Source organism: Aspergillus piperis, assembly GCF_003184755.1.
Source record: "Aspergillus piperis CBS 112811 unplaced genomic scaffold BO85scaffold_12, whole genome shotgun sequence".
NCBI classification, from domain to species: Eukaryota; Fungi; Ascomycota; class Eurotiomycetes; order Eurotiales; family Aspergillaceae; genus Aspergillus; species Aspergillus piperis.
In genome coordinates this window covers 853,312-877,098 of record NW_020291602.1, presented here as the reverse complement: position 1 = coordinate 877,098, position 23,787 = coordinate 853,312, and the positions used below count along the sequence as shown (strand labels likewise).

At 34.5% G+C, this 23,787-nt stretch overlaps 8 protein-coding genes across 8 annotated transcripts; 5 read left to right on the top strand and 3 right to left on the bottom strand.

Annotated features, from left to right (window-relative positions):
- Window positions 1-274: 274 nt before the first annotated feature.
- Window positions 275-11,018, bottom strand: BO85DRAFT_521293 (uncharacterized protein; the record flags this gene model as incomplete). Its single annotated transcript, XM_025665190.1, has 3 exons — window positions 10,508-11,018; window positions 9,987-10,414; window positions 275-283 (listed from the first exon to the last, which is right to left on the bottom strand). The coding sequence occupies exons 1-3, from the start codon at window positions 10,611-10,613 to the stop codon at window positions 275-277; spliced, it is 543 nt and encodes a 180-aa protein (XP_025514542.1). The 5' UTR covers window positions 10,614-11,018.
- BO85DRAFT_55570 (alanine--tRNA ligase) lies at window positions 10,551-14,083 on the top strand. Its single transcript, XM_025665481.1, has 5 exons — window positions 10,551-11,018; window positions 11,078-11,223; window positions 11,274-11,300; window positions 11,389-11,424; window positions 11,484-14,083. Exons 1-5 carry the CDS (start codon window positions 10,751-10,753, stop codon window positions 13,932-13,934), a joined length of 2,928 nt encoding a protein of 975 aa, XP_025514541.1. The 5' UTR covers window positions 10,551-10,750; the 3' UTR covers window positions 13,935-14,083.
- Window positions 13,997-14,714, bottom strand: cyp3 (putative peptidyl-prolyl cis-trans isomerase). The gene is made up of 2 exons (XM_025660424.1): window positions 14,577-14,714; window positions 13,997-14,520 (listed from the first exon to the last, which is right to left on the bottom strand). The coding sequence occupies exons 1-2, from the start codon at window positions 14,700-14,702 to the stop codon at window positions 14,329-14,331; spliced, it is 318 nt and encodes a 105-aa protein (XP_025514540.1). The 5' UTR covers window positions 14,703-14,714; the 3' UTR covers window positions 13,997-14,328.
- A 1,125-nt stretch (window positions 14,715-15,839) lies between these two features.
- Window positions 15,840-17,226, top strand: BO85DRAFT_374671 (E3 ubiquitin-protein ligase RNF103; the record flags this gene model as incomplete). The annotated part of the gene is made up of 2 exons (XM_025656139.1): window positions 15,840-15,979; window positions 16,047-17,226. The coding sequence occupies 2 exons, from the start codon at window positions 15,840-15,842 to the stop codon at window positions 17,224-17,226; spliced, it is 1,320 nt and encodes a 439-aa protein (XP_025514539.1).
- A 158-nt stretch (window positions 17,227-17,384) lies between these two features.
- On the top strand, window positions 17,385-17,818 carry BO85DRAFT_55540 (uncharacterized protein). The gene has a single exon (XM_025665480.1). It carries the CDS (start codon window positions 17,543-17,545, stop codon window positions 17,768-17,770), a length of 228 nt encoding a protein of 75 aa, XP_025514538.1. The 5' UTR covers window positions 17,385-17,542; the 3' UTR covers window positions 17,771-17,818.
- A 711-nt stretch (window positions 17,819-18,529) lies between these two features.
- BO85DRAFT_423699 (uncharacterized protein) lies at window positions 18,530-20,167 on the top strand. Its single transcript, XM_025658014.1, has 4 exons — window positions 18,530-18,886; window positions 18,953-19,278; window positions 19,338-19,479; window positions 19,526-20,167. Exons 1-4 carry the CDS (start codon window positions 18,765-18,767, stop codon window positions 20,160-20,162), a joined length of 1,227 nt encoding a protein of 408 aa, XP_025514537.1. The 5' UTR covers window positions 18,530-18,764; the 3' UTR covers window positions 20,163-20,167.
- Window positions 20,168-21,153: 986 nt separating this feature from the next.
- On the top strand, window positions 21,154-22,434 carry BO85DRAFT_400069 (DsbA family protein). The gene is made up of 5 exons (XM_025657115.1): window positions 21,154-21,374; window positions 21,440-21,459; window positions 21,517-21,915; window positions 21,974-22,021; window positions 22,076-22,434. Exons 1-5 carry the CDS (start codon window positions 21,296-21,298, stop codon window positions 22,151-22,153), a joined length of 624 nt encoding a protein of 207 aa, XP_025514536.1. The 5' UTR covers window positions 21,154-21,295; the 3' UTR covers window positions 22,154-22,434.
- BO85DRAFT_460538 (cyclin-dependent protein kinase regulatory subunit CKS1) lies at window positions 22,398-22,908 on the bottom strand (the record flags this gene model as incomplete). Its single annotated transcript, XM_025661724.1, has 4 exons — window positions 22,398-22,434; window positions 22,486-22,544; window positions 22,603-22,747; window positions 22,805-22,908. 4 exons carry the CDS (start codon window positions 22,906-22,908, stop codon window positions 22,398-22,400), a joined length of 345 nt encoding a protein of 114 aa, XP_025514535.1.
- Window positions 22,909-23,787: the final 879 nt, after the last annotated feature.

Here is a 23,787-nt window from a genome sequence, read left to right as displayed (position 1 = left end):
TCTGATATATCATGATTTATTTATAATATTTTTTATTTTATTATTAAGCTGGTCAGAATTATTATATATTTATTTTTCTAAATAAATTTATTTTATTTATTTTCTTGATTAAATTATTTTCTTTTTTTATCAAAATTTTAATTTTTATTCTCATACCCACGGGTTCTTTTTCTGTATTTTATAAAATAGATTTATTATAAAATTTTTTAAATTAAAATATATTATCTTAGATTTAATTATTATATATATATATAAATCTGTAGTACCAGAAGATCTAAAATTTCTATATTATTATTAATATTTTTTTATTTATAAACATATTTTAATACCTGCAGGTATTCTTCTTTATAAATGTATATTTTAGTATTTAACTAATTTTCTGTACAGCTACTTAAGTTATTCTCTATTAATAATTTTTTAATAATTCTGTTTATTCTTCTAGATTTATTAAATTTTTTAATAATTTTATCTATAATATAAATAATAGTAAATTTTATTTTATCTTTTCTAGTAAAAATATAAGATCTAAATATTAATTAAATATATTTACAGGATGTTTCCCCCCGGGCTGGTACTTAATTATAAAATTAAATATTACAAATAATTTTATTTATTTGGTTTACTAAAGGCTTAGCTTTTTAAATACAGGACTTAAAAAGATTTTAAGATTAGTATAATCAGATTTGTAAGAATTTCTTTTTTGAAATAATAGTATTATTGCTTGAATACTTCTATAATAATAAGTAATTCTTCTTTATCTATAAAAATTTATAAATTTTATAAATACCAGGATTTCATATATAATCTTTAATTCTAATTATGATTAAATTATATTAACTTATTTTTTTATCAAGACCTTTTCTGGCCTAATTTCAAATTTGACATAATATAATTTTTGTATATAAAATTTATATTTGAAGATCTTTATTATTAAGAAATATTTTTTTTAATCTAGTACTGCCCGTATATATTTAATATATTTCTTATAATTTTATAAATATATAGGAATATTATCAAGATATATAATATAGTGAATATTAAATAAATTATTAAATATATAATTTATATAGCTCTAGAATATAGCAGGTATATTAACTAGATTAAATAATATAATAATATATTTATAATAAATATAATAAATATAGATAGTAGTTTTCTATTTATTATTCTTTTTAATTTAAATATAATGATAGATATTATATAGATCAAGCTTTATAAAGATCTTAATCTTATTAAGATAATTTATAATTTCATTAATTAAAAATCATAAGTAACAATCTCTCAAAATAATTATATTTAATCTACAGTAATCCGTGTAAAGATATAATATATTATTTTCTTAAAAATAAATAGAATTAATATATTTACGGACTCTAAAAAAATAGATTTATTTTTATTGTAATATAATTATAATATATTTATATAAGATCCGGAGCTCAGTGTCTGAAAAATTATACATTAGTTAATATAAAAATTATTTTCCTGTTTTTAATTCAATTATATAATCATAGTTAAATTATAATATAAAATTATTTATCTATTTTTTAAAAAATATTTATAAAATTATTATATTTATCCCGAAGCTCAGACATAATATTTATTTTTATTATTTATATATAAATAAAATCTATATTTATATAAATTTAATTATTATTTTATCTATAACTGGTTTATAAAATTCATTTATATATTGTAATTTATTTAAGTATACACCAGTACAGGATCTTTAGATACATTAATCATTATTAATATATTATTTATAAAGTTAAATTTTTTTATAATTAGAGCTTTAGTACTACTGTTATATATAAAACTAAAATATTTAACTTTTTATTTATATTATATTTTTTAGATAATAAGCTGCTATATATTCCAGCTTTTAGTATAAATAATATTTGATATTAAATATAAAATTTATTTATTTAAAAGTCCTTTTTCTGTTATATTTAAATTTATTTTAAAATCTTTTTTATATTTTCTGAATTTTATATTATCTAAATTATTATAACTTTTTTAAAATAATATTCTAGTACTCTTTCGCTTTACTATAAATATAGCTTATTATTTTAATATCTAATTTTTAATAATTTATAAATAAATTATAAGAAATTATATATATCTAACTTCTTAAAATATTTCAAGATTTTTTTATAAACTTTTTTCAGTACCCGGGTATGCAGATAATTTTTTTATTAATTTTTAATATATAATTCAGAAAGTTAGATATATTATTAATAAATATATTATATAAATTTATATATAAATTAATAGTTTTTCATTTTATATCTTAATAGTATTAGTTTATATTTTTTTACAGATTTATAGAATTATTGTATTATTAAAAAATTATAATAATTTAATTAAATCAAAGTAAGTTATTTATTAATAAATATATTTATTATATTACTTCCACTGAAGGAGTAGTAAAGAATATAAATAAAAGATAATATTTATTATTTTTAAATTATTTTAGATGAAGTGGTATATATTTTATATAAAATAATTTTTTATATAAATTATATAAATACAGTATTTAGCAATTTCTTTTTTATAATATGTTTTATCTATTATAAGTCTAATTGATAATTAATTAAATATATAAAATTCTTTTTATTTCTTTTCCAGAATTTTCTTTATTATAAAAGACTGGTAGAAGGACTTTATAATCCAAAATATTATTATTTTATATTTTTTATTATCTTATTTAGATCTATAAGTTATTTCTATAACTATGATTTTTTTTTAAGATTTCTTTATATAATTATTATTTTAATTTAATATTATAATATTTTTATTACTAAAGGACTTATATAACTTAGAAATTTTATTAATTTTTATATTAATCAGGTGTTTGCTGCTCGCAGTTTTAATTATTAAAAAAAAATCTAGTAATAAAATTATTAGAGAATTTTTATAAATCTTCTTCTAGAATAGTATTTCAAAAAAATTATTATTAATTATTTATCAGGTCTCTTATTAAAAAGAGTAATTAGAATTATTAAAATACAGTAAAAAATATAATAAATTTATTTATTATATATAAATCTAATTATTATTCTATTTTAAATTAATTACTACTCTTTCTAGGTGCCGGGGAGCAGTAAGATATATTATTAGTAGATTATATAACTTCGCCTATTTCACATGATCTGTGACTGTGTGTTACCCCCATGGATCACAGTAAGCCAGCTGACCCGCTCTAACAATATCAAAATTAGAATATTATAAATAAATTATTGTATATATATTTTAATCTAAGTATCAATTATTATTTTCAAATATAAATCTAGAAAGAGAAGAAAGTACTATAGTTACAGATAGTTATTTATAATATTTTTAAAAAATATAGGAAAATCCTTATAGACCGACAAAGCTAGTTTTGAGAATCTTATCTTTAGAATAATATTCAAAATTCTTATATTTATTTGAATTCAAAAATATTAAATCTTATTTTTATATTACAGGGCGGGTATTAATTAATTAAACCAGAAGTTATAATTTTTCTAATCTCTATAAAATCTTTTTATTGATATATGTAAAAAAGAAATTATACTATAGAAAAAGTTTATCAAATATTTAGGTAAAAAATTTATATATATATTTATTCGTAGTAATAATCTTGATTCCGTTTATTTGAAAAGTAGAAAAAAATTTATATTTCTATATTGATTATTACAAATGAAATATTATTATAAAAATTGAATATTTATTATCTTTAATTAATAAGGCCCTAAACTAAATTAAAAAATTAATTAATTTATTAATTTATCAAACTTAATATTATTACACTTCATTTTACTATATTTTACAAGATCTATATTACCAAAAAGAAAATTCAACAAATAAATTATATATCTGATATAGGTTATATAAAAAATTAATAATTTTTATTTAAATCTATGAATACCTCGGATATTTTCTAGAAATATATTAATTAACTCCTATAAAAATATTTAACTAAGCTCTGCTCTGCTTATCTGCATTGTATATTTATCTGGTTATAAAAATCCTTTTAATAATATTTATTAAAACTATATTTAAAAGACTTCATTTGAATTATAAGAAGTAAGACTATGTTTAAATATAACTGAATATCTTTTGAAACCAGAAAAAATAAAATATTTAAAATCCAGTACCAAAACCAGATAATGAATCAATATAAATCTTAAAAGAAATCTAAATAATTTCAACATAAAAGCTTTTTATTATTATCAAGAAAATATATAAGTTTACTAAGCTTATTGATTTTTATTATTAATTCATTCTAAATTTCTCAGGATTATTTAAGCTTTTTATATTTTTTCTTTTTTAAAAAACATCCAGTGTTACTAGACCTAAAAATGTTAAGAAAGCTTGTTTAACTGAAAAGAATATTCTATATTGAATTAATAATTATTTTTTTTAAATTCATGTAAAAAACTATTAAGTCTAACTCTTTAAATTATATACCAGAAAACATTTGTTTTAATATAATAAGATCTATTAATTATATATTCATCTCTTTAATAAGAAGCTAGCAATGGTAGAGTATAATTATAAAATTTATAAAAACATGAAATATTAAGCTGTACTTTAACTCTGGATTAAAATAATTACTAAGTATAAAAACCTAAAATATTCTTGAATATTAAAAAAGGTTATCTGAAAGATAAATAATAAAAGTTATTTTAGTAAATTTAACTTCTTCTTTATCTATTAAGTAAATACTTTTTCGCAAAAAGAATCAAACTAATTAATTATTAATATGAAGAGATTATTATATATATTTCCTAATTTGTTGAATTAAAAAATAGTAAAAATTTATTCAGATTAAATTTTAAAATCATATTAATATCCATCAATACCTACTTATTATAAAGTAATTAAGAAATGAAATAATATATATCAAAGATAATGAAGAGCAGTAAAACGATATATAAAACTTTACTAATGAAATACCTGGGCCGGGAATAAATATATCTAATAATAATTAGAGATATTTTTTTATCTCCAATATAACACAGGACAAGTAGGAATTCATATAAAAAATAAAAAAAATATAAAAATATAATATGGAAAAATATAATTTATTAAAGATATTTCCAGTCTCTGAGCGCTCTTGATAAACTATTAACATGAATTTTATTATTAGATTTTTAGAAAATAATAAGACCTGTACTAATATTCTAATTATTTTTGATTAATTTATGAAGAAATAATATTAATAACTGTTAAAAGATTAAATTGAATACCTGACATGGATAATCCTGAATAATTATATATAATAATATAATATATTATAAATAACTATCTCTGACCATAGAATTTAATTTATAAATAAAATCTAAAAATAAATATATATATTTATAGATATCAAGAAATAATTATCTATAGTATACTTATTTCTAGACTGACAGGGCTATAAAATAAATAAATAATATAATAAAAATTTATTTTCAGACTTATATCTAGTATAATCAAAGTAATTAAAATTAATATCTTTCTTAAATTAGTTATTCATATGATAATATCGGGAATTTTATATTAAGATATTTCTATTTTTCAATTTTTCTGTAAATATAAATATAAGTTATTTCTTTTTAATTCAATTAACATCTATTGATTTGATATAATAAATCTCTAAGTAGTCTAGTATAAATAGATAAACTATTATTTATATTATTAAAAAAAGCTAATAATTAAATTAGAATATTATTAATGCATATCTAGCAGAAGATAAGAAACTAAATAAATTATGATTTTTTACTTCCAGACATCAAACTAGTAACATAATCAAATGAAATCTTTAAAAATATTAATATTAACTAGCTGACTAAGAAACTATATTAAAAACCACTAAAATCAAATTATAAAAATACTAGTAATATATCTTATTTGTCTTGATAATTTTATATAAATTTGTTATATTTAGTAGTTATAGACTAGCTTTTATTTTTAATAATACATGATAATGTGGAAAGTAAATATTACATGAAAATTATTTTAGAAAAATTTGATATTTGAAAAAGAGAAAAATAAAAGCTCTATTACTGAATTAAATAAATAAACTTTTTGAAAATATCTAGAAATTAATTACGATACTTTAACATATTATTATAATATATATAGGAAAATTTCTGAAGAAATTTCAATCAGAATCAGCACACTCCTGGTAAGTCTAAGAAAAGACAGAAAAAATCCAAAAGATTTGTTTAATAGTTATAAGTGTATCTTGAAAAATTATAATAAAATTTAAGTATATTTATTTTTAGCCCTGGAGTTAGTATAACCTGGTATATTTTAAATTAAAGAATATTTATTATCAAAGAACAATAGTTTCATTAATAAATATAAAAATTATAAGAGAATTCTCAGTACTCTTACCAGACTACATAAGAATTAATAATCAATAAAAAACTAGTTTTAGGAATTATAAATTTTTTGGAATAATATTACCAGTAACCAGATTTAAGCAGACAGATTATAACTAGATAAAAATTATATTAATAAAAATATCTATTATAATACAAAGTCTATGTTTATATTTTTAGAAATATTTACAATAAATATTCTTTTATGAGATAGTCAAGTTACCGGATACAACCTTTAAAGAAAATAGATAAAAATAATAAATATAATGTTTATCTTCTATAATCTATACTCTATATTTTAGATAAAGATTATTGTATGAATTAGTTAAAAGTCTATACAGGAAGTTTGTATGAATTATTTTTGATAAATTAAATAAAAGTCCAGTATTAGTAAGAACTTTATAAATATTAATAGACATAATAGCCGGGATATTTGCAGTAAGTGATATAATAATTAAAAATAAAAATACTACAGAAATAAATGAATAAATAACCAGTAATACAGAAATAAAAAACTAATAGTATATGATACTAAAGATAAGAATAAGAAAACTAAGCTAAAGAAATAAAAATAAAGAAAAAGAATGAAAAATAATTAGTCTCTATATCTTTATAGAAAGAATTAAGATAAATGAATATAAATCAAGTCATGAAAGATATAACTATAAGATAATAAATTAATAAATATAAATCTATATAGAAATATTTAAATAATAAAAAATATTCTTTCATTAATCATTATTATTAGGTTCAGGTAAAGAAGATCCATAAGTGATATTTTTATAATTAAAAACCAGAATAAAATAAAGGACTAAGTAAAAATTAAATAGTATAAAATACATTCTTAATTTTTATATAAACAAAGAAACAGGGCTCTTCATATATATAATAATTAGTATAAAACCTAGGGAAAGATAAAAATGTAGAATAACTTTTTAATATAAGTATAAATAAAGAGACTGGCCCTCCACCTTTCTAAAAATAAAATAAAAGAAATAAATCTCTTGATAAAAACCAGGCGCAAGACGGTCTCTTAATATATATTATATAAACAAGAACTAGGATTTCTAACTTTATAAAGATAAGATATAGAGAAAAAAACTAGAGAAACTTTTATTAGAGCCCAGTACAACGTAAAGAAGAATAAGCAATCAAAATAGTAATAGTTTAAATAAGAAATAAGAGAAATAAATAATAAGAATAATTTAAATATGAAATAAAAATAGAAATAAAAATTATAAAAAATTAAAAATATTATAGAGCAGAGTGGGCGAGCGCCGAGAGTCTAAATTATAATAATATTTCTCTATAAAATAAAATCTAGAATATAAGTAAACAATTTTATTACCTAGATGTTACAGACCCCTGCTAGTTGACCTGCTAGTAAGGCGGACTCGTTAGGCAGAAAGCACCAATAGAGGCAGTGCTTGAGTAAATGGAAACTCTTATTAAAGAGAATCCCGGATTACTCTTATAATGCCCGGAATAGCTACACATCACGTGACTATGGGTATATGGGATGGTATACAGACGGGTATATAATATATAATATACAGTATATAAAAAGATATACTACTTAGTATACAGAGAATAGAATATATAAAGATACTTATTTATATACTTAATTAGTTCTGTTCTTCGTGCTCAATCTATATTATCTTTAAGTAATCTATCTTTGGAAGCTTAGCAGTACAATACTCATCTATACTCACTTACGGATAGCTGCGCGGTACTATCTGGCCTTACTTCTCTTCTCTTATTCAAGACCAGTGCCTTAGATAGACTATCAGTCTGATACCACCTCAGTCCAGTTTGATGGTACATATATCAGTGAAGCTAAGCTAACAGGAACAGGGAAGCGATCCTAGGGTTTGACACTAGACTGGCTAAAAAGTATATATAAAACTTATAACTTAAGTTTTAACATAATAAAAGAGGTGGAGAGTTGTTAGATTATTATATACTAATTCAATTCTAAATCAATAAAAAGAAGATAATATTATGAAATAAGAAATAAAATCTTATATTATGAAAATTCAGCTAGCTATTCTTACTTCCATTAATTAAATAATTATATATATATATATATATATATAAATTCCTGAAGTTTCTGAGACCTCTGTTTAAATATTAGCTATTTCTTTTTATCCTATAGATAATATACCCTTGGCACCAGGGGATAATCCCTAAACTTTACTAGTTCTTAATATATAAATTTAGAAATTATATATATTATTAATTAATATAAATATTATTATATAATTTACATGCAGACTAGTAATTCCTATTCCATGTTTTGATAAGACTAGTTCACATATCTCTATAAATTTGTATTTATTTAATTATTAGAAAAGGAAATTATAATATTCAAAACAGATTATTCATTAATAAATATTCAATTATTATATTATTTCTATTAAAACTAATAAGTAATAATAGATAAAAATAAGAGACAGTATCTGTTATTTTTAAATCATTTTAAATAAAATAATTCTTCATATAAGCTATATGAATATAATATATAATTCTTCTTTATTATAATATTTTTATATGTATTACAGGTCTAGCTGGTCGCTTTATTATATATATAATTTTTTCCTTGAGATTCTCTCTACTGTAAAAAACCAAGAAATAAATTTATAATACAAAATATTATTATTTTATATTCTCAATTAGCCTTATCTAGATCTATAAATTAACTATATAATTATAATTTTCTTAACTAAATTCCTCTTCTTGTATAACTACTATTTCAATATGATTATATCTTAATCTTTTAAGAATTTATTCAATTCAGAAGTCTTATTAATTTAGAGATTAATTAGATAATTATCTTTTACAGTTTTGATTATTAGAGGAGGATTTATAAGAATATATTTAAAAATTCCTGTAAGCTTTCTCTTATGAAATATTATTATCCTATGTATTAATTTTTTGTAAAGCAAGCAATCGGAACTGTTAAGGATAATATAAGAATATCATGAATTTAACTATATATATAAATACTAGTTATTATTTTATTTTTAAATTGATTACTATCTTCCTATAGTGCTTTGGGGGGGGGGCTAGTAAGAAATAATATTAAAGTAAATTATATAATCTTATTCAATTTACACGATTTATGATTCCATATAACTTACCTGACCTGCTGGATCACAATAAGCCAGCTGCCCCGCTGTAACAATTATAATTTAAACAATTTAATTATATCTATGTAACTTTTTCTTATAAAATATGTCCAGTAAATCTGAACGTTATAAACTTATAATAATATTATTTCTCTTAAGCTCTGATAATTTTTGTAGATATTTTGCTCACAATTCAAATATTAAAATAGAATGTCTATAGAATTTCAAGTTTCTATCAACTACAATATTGATTACAAACCATGACAGAATATTACAGAATATATATCTAACTTTATAACGATTTCTTATCTAATTTATCTATTTAAATACAAAGACAGATTATTATTAAAAAAAACATCTCAAGATAACTCGTATGTTGGGCTTATAATTCTTTAAAATTATAAATTTTCTTGATTGAAAACTCTTTTTTATTATTATCATTCATTGAGATTCAAGACGGAATGCTGCCCCAGCAATCAACATCAATTTCCATTGGCTCACCACATACATCAATAGGCCCTTCTAAGGTACCGCGGCCACTCGTAGTCGCGCTTGCGGTTGAGCTTTTGGTACAGTCCCGACCTTGCGTATGAGAATTATGTTGAATTCTTCTAGCGCGCTCCCGTGTAGCTATCAGCGCTTTTCGTACATTATCCTCCTCCTTAGGGATTGATAATGATGTAGGCTCGGTGTAGAGGACCAACTCGTTGCACGGGCTTGTAGTATTTGCGACCAATGACTTCGGAATAGTTGACATCCGCTCAGCAACTCCGGGAAGGATATCAAGACAATATTCTTTTGATTCAATATCCTCTAGTTCTCTGTCCAGATCATGTATGTAAATGGTATCCTTAGTATCGTCCAATAACATGGTATCAGGATGGACGGAAGCAGGAAGCTTCCTGTCACTGATGTCATGTTCGGAGGTTATGGTATCTTATCAAGCAAAAGAGTTCGAATCAGATCCAGTGAATCTTAGACAAGGGTGATGAGAATGCAGATAATAGGATAGATGGTGCAGAAACATACTGATATGCAACCGACCGAATCTCTTTGCCAGAGGCTGATCACCCTCAGGGTAACTCTCTGCGGGGCGCTTTTTCCCGTGATTGATTTCCTCACCAGCATGTGCCATTAGCCACACAACCACTGACCTTTTTTTTTTTTCCTTCCCCTTTCTTGGTGGATGAGGGAATAGATCTGGTAATCAAATTATATATTAATTATGGTACTGCACATGACAGGGTGAACATTCAAATTAAATAAAACTGGATGTTACAACCGACGACTCGCTTGATGCGTATTCATAGGTTCATAAAGGAGGGGGAACTGGCTTTGACTCATCTATCTTCACCCTTTAGGTCGCAACCCAGAACATTCTACCACCTTCACACTCCCCCACTTTCAAATATTCTGCCTGCAAAAATCATCACAAGATCATTCAGTATGGCTTCAGATAATGATCCTAAGTTGGAATGGACCTCCAAACGTGTCCGTGATACGTTCCTTCAATATTTCAAAGAAAATGGCCACACTTTTGGTAAGTATTCTTTTCGGGGCAATCTCTCGGCCAAAACTGATCATATTAAAAACCGCCAGTTGCCTCGTCTCCCGTTGTTCCTCATTCTGATCCAACCTTGCTATTCACCAATGCTGGAATGAACCAGTTCAAATCGATCTTTTTAGGAACGGTGGATCCTCACTCTGATTTCGCAAACTTGAAAAGTGCAGTCAACACTCAAAAAGTCAGTACTTTAACCCCACCGTTTTTAGCTAATTCTAACACAACCTGTAGTGCATTCGCGCAGGAGGAAAGCATAATGTAAGTACAATGCGCATGATCGCCACCAGAAATAAAAGGCTGGTTTAGTCGGAGAGACTTGAGTATCTACTGATTCTCGCAAATGTAGGACCTCGACGATGTGGGCAAGGATAGTTATCATCATGTGAGAGAACGCCACCAAATCCGTGGCTTTTATGATGCTAATACACAATTGATTATTAGACATTCTTTGAAATGCTCGGCAACTGGAGTTTTGGGGACTATTTCAAAGAGGAAGCGATTCGCTATTCTTGGGAATTGTTAACCAAGATCTACGGTTTAGATCCCGGACGTCTCTACGTTACCTATTTCGAAGGAAATAAGGAAGGTGGTCTAGAGCCAGATCTCGAGGCCAAAGATCTGTGGAAAGCCGTTGGCGTTCCGGAGGATCATATTCTCCCAGGCAACATGAAGGACAATTTCTGGGAGATGGGTGATCAAGGCCCATGTGGCCCTTGCAGCGAGATTCACTATGACCGAGTCGGTGGACGTAATGCTGCTCATCTGGTCAATCAAGATGACCCAAATGTATTGGAAATTTGGAACAACGTTTTCATCCAATACAATCGTGAAACAGATCGATCCCTGCGGCCGTTGCCCAACAAGCATGTCGACACCGGAATGGGGTTTGAGAGATTGGTGTCTATCTTGCAAAATAAGTCGTCAAACTACGATACAGATGTGTTCACTCCCATATTCCAAACCATTCGAGACGTTACCGGAGCCAGGGAATACCGTGGATCCTTCGGTAGTGATGATTCTGATGGTATCGATACTGCCTATCGTGTCATAGCGGATCATGTTCGGACCTTGATGTTTGCAATCTCAGATGGTGCGGTTCCAAATAATGATGGCCGCGGCTATGTCATCCGTCGTGTTCTCCGCCGGGGTGCTCGATATGCCAGAAAATATTTTGGTGTCGAGATCGGCAACTTCTTCTCAAAGATTGTTCCAACAGTCGTTGATCAACTGGGCGATATGTTTCCAGAACTGAGAAGGAAACAACCGGACGTCATGGAAATATTAGACGAAGAAGAGATGTCATTTGCTAAGACTCTGGATCGCGGCGAGCGGCAATTTGAACATTATGCGCAGCAGGCTAAGGCAAAGGGGGCCGACAAATTGCACGGCGCCGATGTTTGGAGGCTCTATGACACGTTCGGATTCCCGGTCGACCTTACTCGTATAATGGCAGAAGAACGGGGTTTGCAGATCGATGACCGGGAGTTCGAGGAAGCGCGTTCGCGAGCAAAGGAAGCAAGCAAAGGCCAGAAGAAAACTTCCGCTGAGACGGTCAAGTTGGATGTTCATGATCTGGGCAAGCTCGAAGCCATGAATGACGTCCCCAAGACTGATGACACTGCCAAGTTTGGAAAGGGTAACATTACCGCCCAAGTGAAGGCCATATACCAGGGCAAGATGTTCCATTCATCTACGGACGAGGTGCCCGACGGCGAGCAACTTGGAATTATCCTTGACCGAACGAACTTCTACGCTGAACAGGGTGGGCAAGAGAATGACACGGGTAAAATTGTCATCGATGGACATTCCGAGCTTGAAGTAGGTGATGTTCAGCTTTATGCTGGATACGTCCTGCACACTGGTTTCATGAAATATGGCTCCATCTCAGTAGGTGATACTGTCATCTGCGAATATGATGAACTGCGCCGTTGGCCGATCAGGAACAACCACACTGGAACGCATATTCTTAACTTTGCGCTCAGAACTGTTTTAGGGGACGGTGTGGAGCAAAAGGGTTCCCTCGTCGCAGCGGAGAAGCTGAGGTTCGACTTCTCTCACAAGTCTGCTATTTCGGACAAAGATCTGGCTCGGATTGAAGAGATCTCGACTGAGTATATTCGACAAAACTGTACTGTCTACTCTCAAGAGCTTCCTCTTGCAACAGCCCGCGAGATCTCTGGAGTTCGTGCTGTATTTGGGGAAACCTATCCCGACCCGGTCCGCGTTGTCTCCGTTGGTGTGGAGCTGGGTGAGATACTCCAGAATGTGAAGGATCCGCGTTGGAAAGAGGTCAGCATTGAATTTTGTGGGGGTACCCATGTGCAGAAGACAGGGGACATTAAAGATCTCATTGTTCTGGAAGAGGGCGGTATCGCCAAGGGTATCCGCAGAATTATCGCTGTGACCGGAGAAGATGCGCATGAAGTGCAGCGTTTGGCAGCGGAGTTCCAAAAAAGGCTTGATCGTTTAGAAGCAATGCCCTTAACTCCAGAAAAAGAGAAGGAGGCAAAGCAGATCCAGGCCGAGCTCAATCAGCTTTCGATTTCTGCTGTACAGAAATCCGCCTTTCGCGAACGTTTCGCACGTATCAACAAGGAAGTTCTCGATGGTCAAAAGGCTCTACAAAAACTCGAATCAAAAGTCGCGCTCGAAACCATAACTAATTATTTCCAAGCCCCGGAAAATCAAGACAGAAGTTGGCTTGTCGCCAAGCTCCCCATCTCTGCGAATTCCAAAGCGATTAGCGAATCTCTAAATTACGTTAAGTCAAAGTTACCCGAGAAGTCGGTATACGTTTTGGCTGCAAGCACCGATCAAGGCCGTGTTGCCCATGGCTGTTACGTGTCGAAGGTAAGTCGTTATCGTTATAACTCCGGCCCTATGTCATTGTAACTAATACAATCAATGATTGTATAGTCATCAAGCGAGGCCGGTGCGTCCGCTAGTGAGTGGGCAGCTATCGTTTCTGGTGCAGTCGGGGGAAAGGCGGGAGGCAAAGGAGCTACTTCAGTCGGCAATGGAGTCAATCCCGACAGAGTCGACGAAGCTGTCAGCTTAGCTTCTGATTACCTTGGCAAGTTGAAGTTATAGGTTGTTGGTTATACTGTAGTCAACATTTAGTGGGATTGACAGAACTTGAGTGACTGATGGAAATCCACAAAAGGACAGCTACCTTTTTTTTCTGGGTTTAATGCTTATGGCTCTTTTCTTTTTATCTCTGTATAACATAAATGGAAAATATCATGCCACTGGAAACTTGATGCTAAAACATCCTTCGATCATTGTGTCACATTTCCCCACATTGCACAATCAGAACATCTTGGTTGGGCTTATCTCGCGTCGTTCTGGTGTTCTCAATCATCCGCACGACATCCATCCCTTCGACCACCTTACCAAAAACAACATGCTTGCCATTCAAAAAGGGGGTTGCAGTTGTTGTAATGAAAAACTGACACCCATTTGTGTTCGGACCAGAATTCTAGGGGAATTAGTCATTGTATAGTTCGATGGATGTCTTGCGGCTCATGGACTTACTGCCATACTAAGTAGGCCAGCATGATCATGCTTCAGTAGGAAATTTTCATCCGAGAACCTTGGAGTACCGTAAATGGTACAAGATCCCGTCCCATCTCCATTGACGAAGTCGCCGCCTTGGATCATGAAGTCTTTGATCTTTTCCGATGTGATAGGATTAGCATCTTTCCATCCAAACGCCTATTGGGTTCCTCTCATAAACATACTACCCGATGGAACCTGCTATTTTTGTATCCCTGCGGTCGTCCCTGTGCATTCTTACTTTCTCCCGTACAGAACTGGCGGAAGTTCTCTGCTGTTCGGGGCGTAACATCTGCAAATAGTTCCATCTTTATACGACCTAGAGGCTCGCCTGTCACAGTGATATCTCAGTTACTATCCATTTAGTATTCAATTTGTTGCATAGTGCAAGCTTTAACACTGTATGAACCAGTAGCAGCACAACACCAGCGAATCGACATATTGAATGGAACTCATTTCAAGTTTTATATGGACGTGCTTTTGTAGCTTGACTGGGTCAGGAGAACGGGGTTGCAACAGATTCTATCACTTGATGTACATACCTCCTAAGGCTATATCAAAGAAAACCACGGGATTTCTGTCTATATGCGAGGTTGAAGTTGTGCTGTCCATTCTGTTCACCTGTCTGGTTTCTCTTTATGTCGCTGCTGGTATTGTGCAGGCGATATCAACCTTGTTGAAGACTGGGTTCGTGCTAGTAGCTACAAGTGGTTGAATCCTGACGGCCATGACGATGTTTCCTGAATTGGCTGTGTCTGTTTAATTTTACTACCCGTCCGTCCCCGCAGTGGGTTCCGACATGATGGATCGATCGCCTGCCCCCGTGACTCGGACGCCCAAGTCTTAGGTGTCTGTGTTTGGCGACCACGACGTTGGAGTATTTGTTCTCACTTCACCTCCTCTCCCCCCATCGGACTTGGTGAGCATCCAACATCAGATTAGGCTCCATTTTGAAAGCCTGGAAGCTCCAAATATATCGGTATCAGTGATGATCTTCCCGGGGCGTCCTTTAACATGAGCCTGGGAGTTGGTGCCCTCATCTAGATGAACTTTTATGTGATTGTCGACCAACCTCGCAGAGACAATCTATAATCAAGAAGTGTCTTTTTACTTCGTCAATTTGGTACACTGCATTTAGTACACTGCTATACGCGCAACAATTCCCATTCTTTGACACCCTCTTCGGCATAGTCTATTCAAGTGAACGTTGTCCACCCCTCTCCCCAATCGCCTTCTGTCGACATGTCCTCAACGACCACAGGCTCCTCTTCCAGTGCCACTAGTACAGATCGTAATGGGAATAACAACAGCTCAAGCCCTACTAGTTCGCCTCTACTATTTTTCGTCGCCCTCGGGTTTGGTGTTGTTTTCACCAATCTATGGTATGTACAAGTTGGTATCACTAGGCGTTTGCTGCGCTTATATGCTCATCTGACCATCGCATTCCAGGATCATCGTTGGTGTGAAATATTGCTTTCGATATAACCAACGCAATCGCCAACTACGCAGTGAAGAGACAGGCGAGCCTATAGATCTGGTCGCCATGCCACGAACGCACCGAAGACGCCGAGAAAAGAAGCTGATGACTATGGACGACGTCAACGAGAGGTTTCCACTGACCAAGTATAAAGCATGGAGGTCATCCCGTGAGAATGAAGGCCTTTCCACTGCAGGCGGGATTTCGGCACCAAATAGCCGGTCGCAAAGCCTCAAGGATGAGAACTACATGATATCTGCTTCGCTTGGCGCACCTTCATCCATGCTAGCATCGCCACTCAAAAGCCATCAGCGGGTTGATTCAAACACTTCGCAGACGTCTACACCACTAGAAGACCTAGAGACAACGCTACCACATTCTAAAGAGAAGAGCCAGAGATATCCCGAGGCAAACATCGGAGTAAACGACAACGCCAACATATCAACCCCGGAGCAGCCCCGTAACCACGCGCTCAACCATGTCATCGTAGAGGATGTTGGAGATCTCGAGGACCATATCCGCACCGCTGTACCTGCCGATTTCCTGGCAAATCCAGGTGATACTTGTGCTATCTGTCTCGATACGATCGAGGATGAAGATGATATACGGGGGCTTACATGTGGACACGCTTTTCATGCTTCTTGTGTTGACCCATGGTTGACAAGTCGACGGGCTTGCTGTCCCCTATGTAAAGCAGATTACTACATCCCGAAACCTCGCGCAGAAACTTCTGAATTGCCTCCTAGTTCAGAACGACAGGGTCGACGTGGCATGACACGAATGACACCTATAAACCCGCCACAGGCTGTTTTTATAGGTGGAAGAGTGAACTTTCTGCGGTCGTCGTCGGGTTTCCCGGAGCAGCATGCGCAACGGCGCCCCTTGACCCACAGAGCGGGCTTCTCGCGCTTGCGCCTTTGGCGAGCGCCTCAATCTAACCACCAGCCTACATCTCCTGTGCCTGACACTTCGTCTGCACAGCCAGGTCGGAGGGACCAAAGGTTAGGGATTTTCACTGCATCTTACTTTCCCCTGAACTTCGGTTTCCGAGGCAATCGTGCATCGAGAGGAGTTGCGAATAGGAACGCAGACGTCCGTTATTCAGATAACAACCGAACGCTTGGTGAACTTGAAGCAGGACCTTCTATATGAAATAATTACTTAACTTGAAGTCTCATATGTTCTCTGCCTCTCGACATCTGGAATGCCGGTTGGGCAGACTCGTGGTTATCCTTGCACTGGGTGCAGCACACGCCTGCGGCTTTGTACAGTACATTGATGCACCCTCATAGGGTAATGTGTCCCTGCTTGGCTGAGGTCATATCTAATATCTCCTCTCACTGTAGATGATCAGCATATGTCGACTTTCTGGTCAGGATCCTGGCGTTTGTGGAGACCACTCGAGTTCAGGTCAGACTACTTTGTGCATGTGAGAAACTGGTAGCATCTGGCTTTTAGCGGGCAATGCATGGCTGGGTATATTGGCGTTGGCATGTTTCAAATGAAATTGGTTTTCTATTCCATTTTATGTTTTTTCCCCTACGTTAACTTGACATTACGGATCTCAGACGGCATGGCTAAATTCATCATACTGGCCATAGTCTACTCACTTGCCTCATCCTCCAGGGTTACTCTCCAAGTTACACGGATGTTGTACGTTAGATATTGGATATTTCTAGGCCATGTTGACAGGTAAGGTAGCCATTTCAGTGAGTAGTGTGCGACGATGGTTATTGTTGACATTTAGACATGGCAACATTCCCGGTTTTGTCGTCTCAACGTTATCGCTGACCCTATACCCGCGTTATACCATCGGGTGATTCATCTTGCCCAGAATGAAAAGATATCCTGAAGGCGGCACCAATGGTCACTACAAAAGCTACCCCAATTGCGAGGATGAGAGAAAATCGGTAACGAATGTCTCCAATTTTGGGCATGTCAATCCATCCTAGTGCAAGATTTGTGTGGCGCCCCAAAGATGTCTGCTTTTGGTTTCTTTGGATGTCCATATATAACAATCAGTAGCAGCCACCCCACCAGGGGTTACTTGAAATAAGATACGTGTGCGCAGCAAAAGTTGGTTGCGTTATGACATGATGTGTTCGAAGAATAGCAATAAGTCATAGGGATAGAGGATGCATTGTAGGCGTATGGGATGGCAACACTGGTATGGGCCCAGGCCATCTGAGCCTCGTCAATGCAACCCTTGGTCACCCTTTGGCGTGAGTAGGATTCTAGAATGAAAAAAGCTTAAAGTATATAAAGTTGGATAGCTTGATATTACAGTGGAGAATGGCTGATGTTTTTTTTAGGCAAAAGACCAGCTACATCAGGACACATTCTCTCAGTACTCCGCACATCATGTGAAGTTGGGGAAGCTCTATGGCTGATAAGATGGCTTGGCTCACGTGCTACAGCGGCCGGGCCTACTAACGCGGAATAACACTTTCTGCTCCTTATACTATGGCAGTGGTAAGTATTTCTACAAATCATTAATACTACGGTATTCGCTATACCTCTCTGAGTCTGAATTTGAAAATTTCCTAGGCGTAAGCCTTGCCCTGGTCGATTGGTTTAATCCGTTACAACCTATACCAGCAAACTGGGCAATAAAGCTACATTGGTTTTTAGCTCGATTGATGTTTTGAAATGTTTCTCGAATAATCGAAACCGGCGGCCGAGTTCTCTCAATGTATCATGCTAGACGAATACTTCGAAAATCCCAGGTAACATTCCGGATAAGCCAACCATTACCTCGGGATTCAAGCTCGGTCACTATTCGTCAACTACAGGTTAAACGCCCATGGGCCAGGTATGTTGAGCAGCTCATAATCCAAAGGTGTCGTGGTATACCTTCCTTCACTCACAAGTGCTTCAGGAAATTCATAGCTACCTTTTTTCTGTGTGGGACAGCGCTTCATCTCTTTACTTCACTCAATGTCCTGCGGTTTGATGAGTCGCTCTATGATACTGATCAGTCACCGGAGAATCTGCCAGGCCTCGATGCCTCATCCAGGACTGGGAAGTTTGACCCGGACGAATATGTTCCCCCCACCTCAGAACATGCCGCTACTATACAAACTCGCTTCCTTTCCCTGAGTTGGCCTCGTTTACAGGAAGGAAACTTTTATGTAGCGACAGACCCTGAGTGGCAAGCGTTTAGGAAACTAGCCCTTGACAAGAACAAGCTCTCGGGTTTGAAAGGTATTTGCGAGCAGATGATCCTTCAGTCATTTCGAAATTAACCAATCATGAACATATAGATGAGTTAATTTCGGCTGTTTTGGATGTCTCATCCCAAACACGACTACTTAATTATATGCTGGGGGGGCCACTGTCTGTCGCAGGAGTTTGGCTGGAACACCGATTTCCGTACCGTGCCCCCCCTGTATACTATCGATCTGGGTATGTATGTCCTGGTTAGTACAGTATATTTTGCTCATTGGTACAGACTAGAACTATCTCAGAATGGTCTCGCCTGGGTTTCGAAGCCAATAACTGCAGAAGACGGCGACTGCCTGCACAGATGCATGAGGCCTTCAAGTGTGGCACACGCAATTAAGGATGCTTTTTTGGTTCTGTGGAGCAGACAGATTTCCCGACTTAGCCCAGGTTCGATAGATGAGCAGGTGTCTGGGTCTTTTATTTCTCTAGATGCAAATTTATTGCCCTCAGTATTGCAAGGATCGGATGGACTTGACGACGTTTCTCGGTTTGTGTCACAGCCGCCTCCCCTGAACTTCCAAGATGGCAGCCCGTCAACCAAGGACTGCTCCCGTCCACATACTTCACTGTGTATTACTGCGTTGCAGAAATTACCGCTGCCAAACCTTGGGTCTGGTTCCGACCTACGTATGGCGCTGCTGGCTTTCAAGTGGCGATTAAATTACTGCTCTGCTCGCAACGCGCACACATCTCGTCGCGGTGTTATGTACATTTCTGGTCCTATTGGTATACGAGGCCCTAGGGGGGTGTGCAGAGTGGAGGTGAAGGGGGAGTACGATGTTGTGAGGTCTCAATGGACTGCTATCTCCATGGATATTAGAGATCTTAATCTGTTCAGTCAAAGGGCACTTGGTCCCCGTTAGCAAACCTTATGTCCATTGGCTGTAACTCAACTGGCTTGTGTAGACCACCAATCCCCAAGCGTACCAATCAACTTCAATGCCCTATTATACTTTATGCCCTCAAGCCATTGTGAGATACCAGCGAGAGACATGGTTTGGTGTGTTTGTCAGGCGGTCTCTTACAGATTAATTTAGATTCATGAAATACTTTCGGAGACCACATATAGAGGGTTCAGCTTCGCAACGGGTTATTTGATGCCCGCACCAAATGAACACTTCGGCGTCCCAATATGGATATGTATATCTTACCTGGCCAAAGTCCGTGCCGCCAGCCAAACTACGTACCACCACTTCAGATTCTGCATGAACATGTAGGGCGACTCGAGCGCTAGTTAGTTATCATTGGTCAAACCAAGTGTAGTAACCTTCAATAAGTGTATACATGAAGATGAACCTTTTATCTTTACTGATGCTCAGTAGCTCAAGTATTATCTTGATTGACAATCAATTACCAAAAAGGTTAGTTAAAATTTATCACGACCGCGCTGGCCATCCATCCGAGCCAGTCACGTATGTTATACCATATACAAATCATTGTTCTATATCAGAATTACTAATAGATCTTTTTTGAGGCTATTATGAACTTTGAGGATAATAAAAATAATGTTTCATGTTATCAGTAGTCCTTCGTATTTATGAAGCATATAACTTTTTGAGAATATAAAAACTCTTTAAGTTATAAAACAGTATTCTATTCTGATCAGGGAATTTCATAGAAAAACTTGGTGAATATGTTTATATCTGATATGTTTATATATGTATATATATAGTGATAATTACCACACCGGTTAAGATATATTATCATAAAAAGAACTTGTTTCTCTGTATAGAATCATGTAGATAGCTGACCCGCACGCTGCTGTCAGTTATCTTAGCATATGATGACCTGACTAATCAACTATAACTACGTTAGTTAGACCAACTAGTTAACTAACCAGTTAACTAACGTAAACGTTAGCTAGTTAATTGATGTGTAATCACTCTACCCCCGCAGATAAGCACGGGCTGTGTAGAGGGGCACTTTCTTTCCAGCTCACTACTACATAGTATCTATACTCCAAGGACAAGGGTTGACCATAGTCGGTGTAAAGATAATGGCTCTTCATCCCAAATTTTCGGGTCAGAAGTTGTTGACAGCCAACTTACAGCAACCATGGCATACCCTCGAACTATGTATGTTAATCTAATACTGATAATGCTCTTCTGTACCCCGATGACTAACGCATTGATGATCGAAGACCTTGATTATGTCTGCCCTGTTAGTACTTATACAGCACCCTACGCAGGAAGAGTGTACTAAATATACTACTTCCAGTACTCCGCAAAGCTATTCAGCACATTCTACACATCGGTGAGACCAATTATCTTACAAAATTATCAATCAAGACTTCAGGTTGTCTTTCGTCAGCACGTTCAACCTTGGCATCCATCATCCACTCTGACGCATGAAGCTGGTGCGGCGGTGTTGAAAATAGCCCCAGACAAGTTCTGGGAATTTAGCGCTGCACTGTTCAGTCACCAAGAAGAATTTTTTGATGTCAGTGTTGTTAACGAGACACGCAACAAAACATATCAGAGACTTGCGAAGATAGCCGCGACAGTTGGTGTGGATGAACACGAGATGCTCGAATTATTGAACATCAGCGAAGTTATTGCTGATGGACAGTTGAATACCGGCAACAAGGTGACGAATGATATCAAATTGATGGTCAAGGTGCGCCATTGAAATATTGTTACTGTGCTCAACATTGAATCCTAACTAGATATAACAGTCAGGTCGAACAATCGGCGTCCATGTATCTCCGACCGTATATTTCAATGTAAGCCGTCTCATTATTAATTGAGCGATTTGGTGCACTGATTCCGCTGGTTAGGGCGTCGAGGAACCAGGTATCAGCAGCAGCTTCACGGCCACACAATGGGAGCAATGGCTGGCCATGAATGTAGCGTAGGAATTGTGCTCTAAAAGAGAGTGGTATGATAACAGGAGGTATTCAAGTTCAGATGATAATTGTGGGCATTCTTTGGTAGCAAGGAGCATATCTCAACAGGATGAGATTTCTGAATGCAATCTAATCATATGGGCCTTCTTGCATGCGTAGCTCCACTATCAGTGACTGTAGTTTTTGAATATCGTATTGGTGTTTCTGAGGCGACGGGGGCAAGGTTGGCATCGGGAATGTTCCAGCTGACGAGTTACTGTGATACTGGCGGCTGATAGTTCAAGGGGCGCCTATATACGTTGGTTAGGAATAGAGAGCGATGGCAGGGTCGCCATACTTACTTAAATAGAAGAATATGTGGTTCTGGCTCGTGCACTTCATAATGTTCCCAACCCAAGCTCTGTTAAAGGTATTAGACCTCTTACAGTGATAAATTTGTTCGACCTCTTCTTACGTACTTGTGTGATACCAAGTGCTCGCCATTCATCCTCCCACAGTAATTTTAGCGTTCCCTTTGAACTGTCAAAATAGTCTGCAGGGATTTTCTTGAGCATGTTTTTGGGAAGTTGGACATGGCGGTATTCGAACTGGTCATCTGAGTATCTGTGTTTACTGTAAGGTCGAGGCACACCAAAAGATTGTCGCTTGTCTGCGGCATACCTAGCTGAATAATGGATAGAATCAATGAACTCTTCTAGTCTCTCCCGTTCAGATTCTAGCAAAGGGCGGGGCTTTTTATTCCTTCTGCTCAGATCGATGTCCATCTGGAAAAGCGGGGGTAGCGGGGCAGACACTATCGGAATCACTGCAGTCGGATTGCTGTTAGAGAAAATAACATCGAATCGTACATTGTTGCGATTATTGATAGAAAGTCCCAGCCTGTTCGTCACAAACGGTCCAAGCAGACACTTACAAGTAAATAGTCTTTTGGTAGCAGAGGGAGGAAAAGCAAATGGGTGACAGGACTTCGAGTCTCAAAGAGATGCAAATAACGTTGTGGTGACGAATTGTCGAAATATGTCTCTTCTCACTGACCCCTCAAGTGTATAACAAGCGAGGTGTAGATCAAAGCTGTCTTGGTTTAAGGGCGTAGAAAGAGCCTCCATTAAGATGTCCGAGCAGTGACTCTTCGACTGTTTGGGATACAAGTGGAGTAGCTACCCGCTTTAGTGCCTAAGGTATCAAGAACTGATACCTGGACTAGATAGCTGTAGGCTGAGTTGTGTTTTATCATACCAACCATTTACAAGCCAAGGTCATGAGGGGCCTACCTTCGCTGAAAGATTGGAGGAGCACAGTCGGACCCTTTGCTGCCTACTCTTCTCTTCCTAACACAATTATGTCAAGGATCGTGCGGGCTTACTGGACGGCTTATACGAGAACTTTTCTACACTCACAGTGTGATAAACCAAATCCGATTAATCGTATGGTAAAAGCTTGTATGAAGAATCTTAGGGAACAAACTTGCATACTGAACATGGAGAAGGGAACCAAAATCCTAGTGATGCATAGTCAACACTTCTCGACTACTATTGCCCAGTGCCCCAATCTGAGTACTATCGACTAGTAGTAGTAAAGAGCCGAAGAAAGAATCGCCTGATTATCTAAGAAGTGAAGTCCAGCAGCCAACCAGGGCTTGAAAC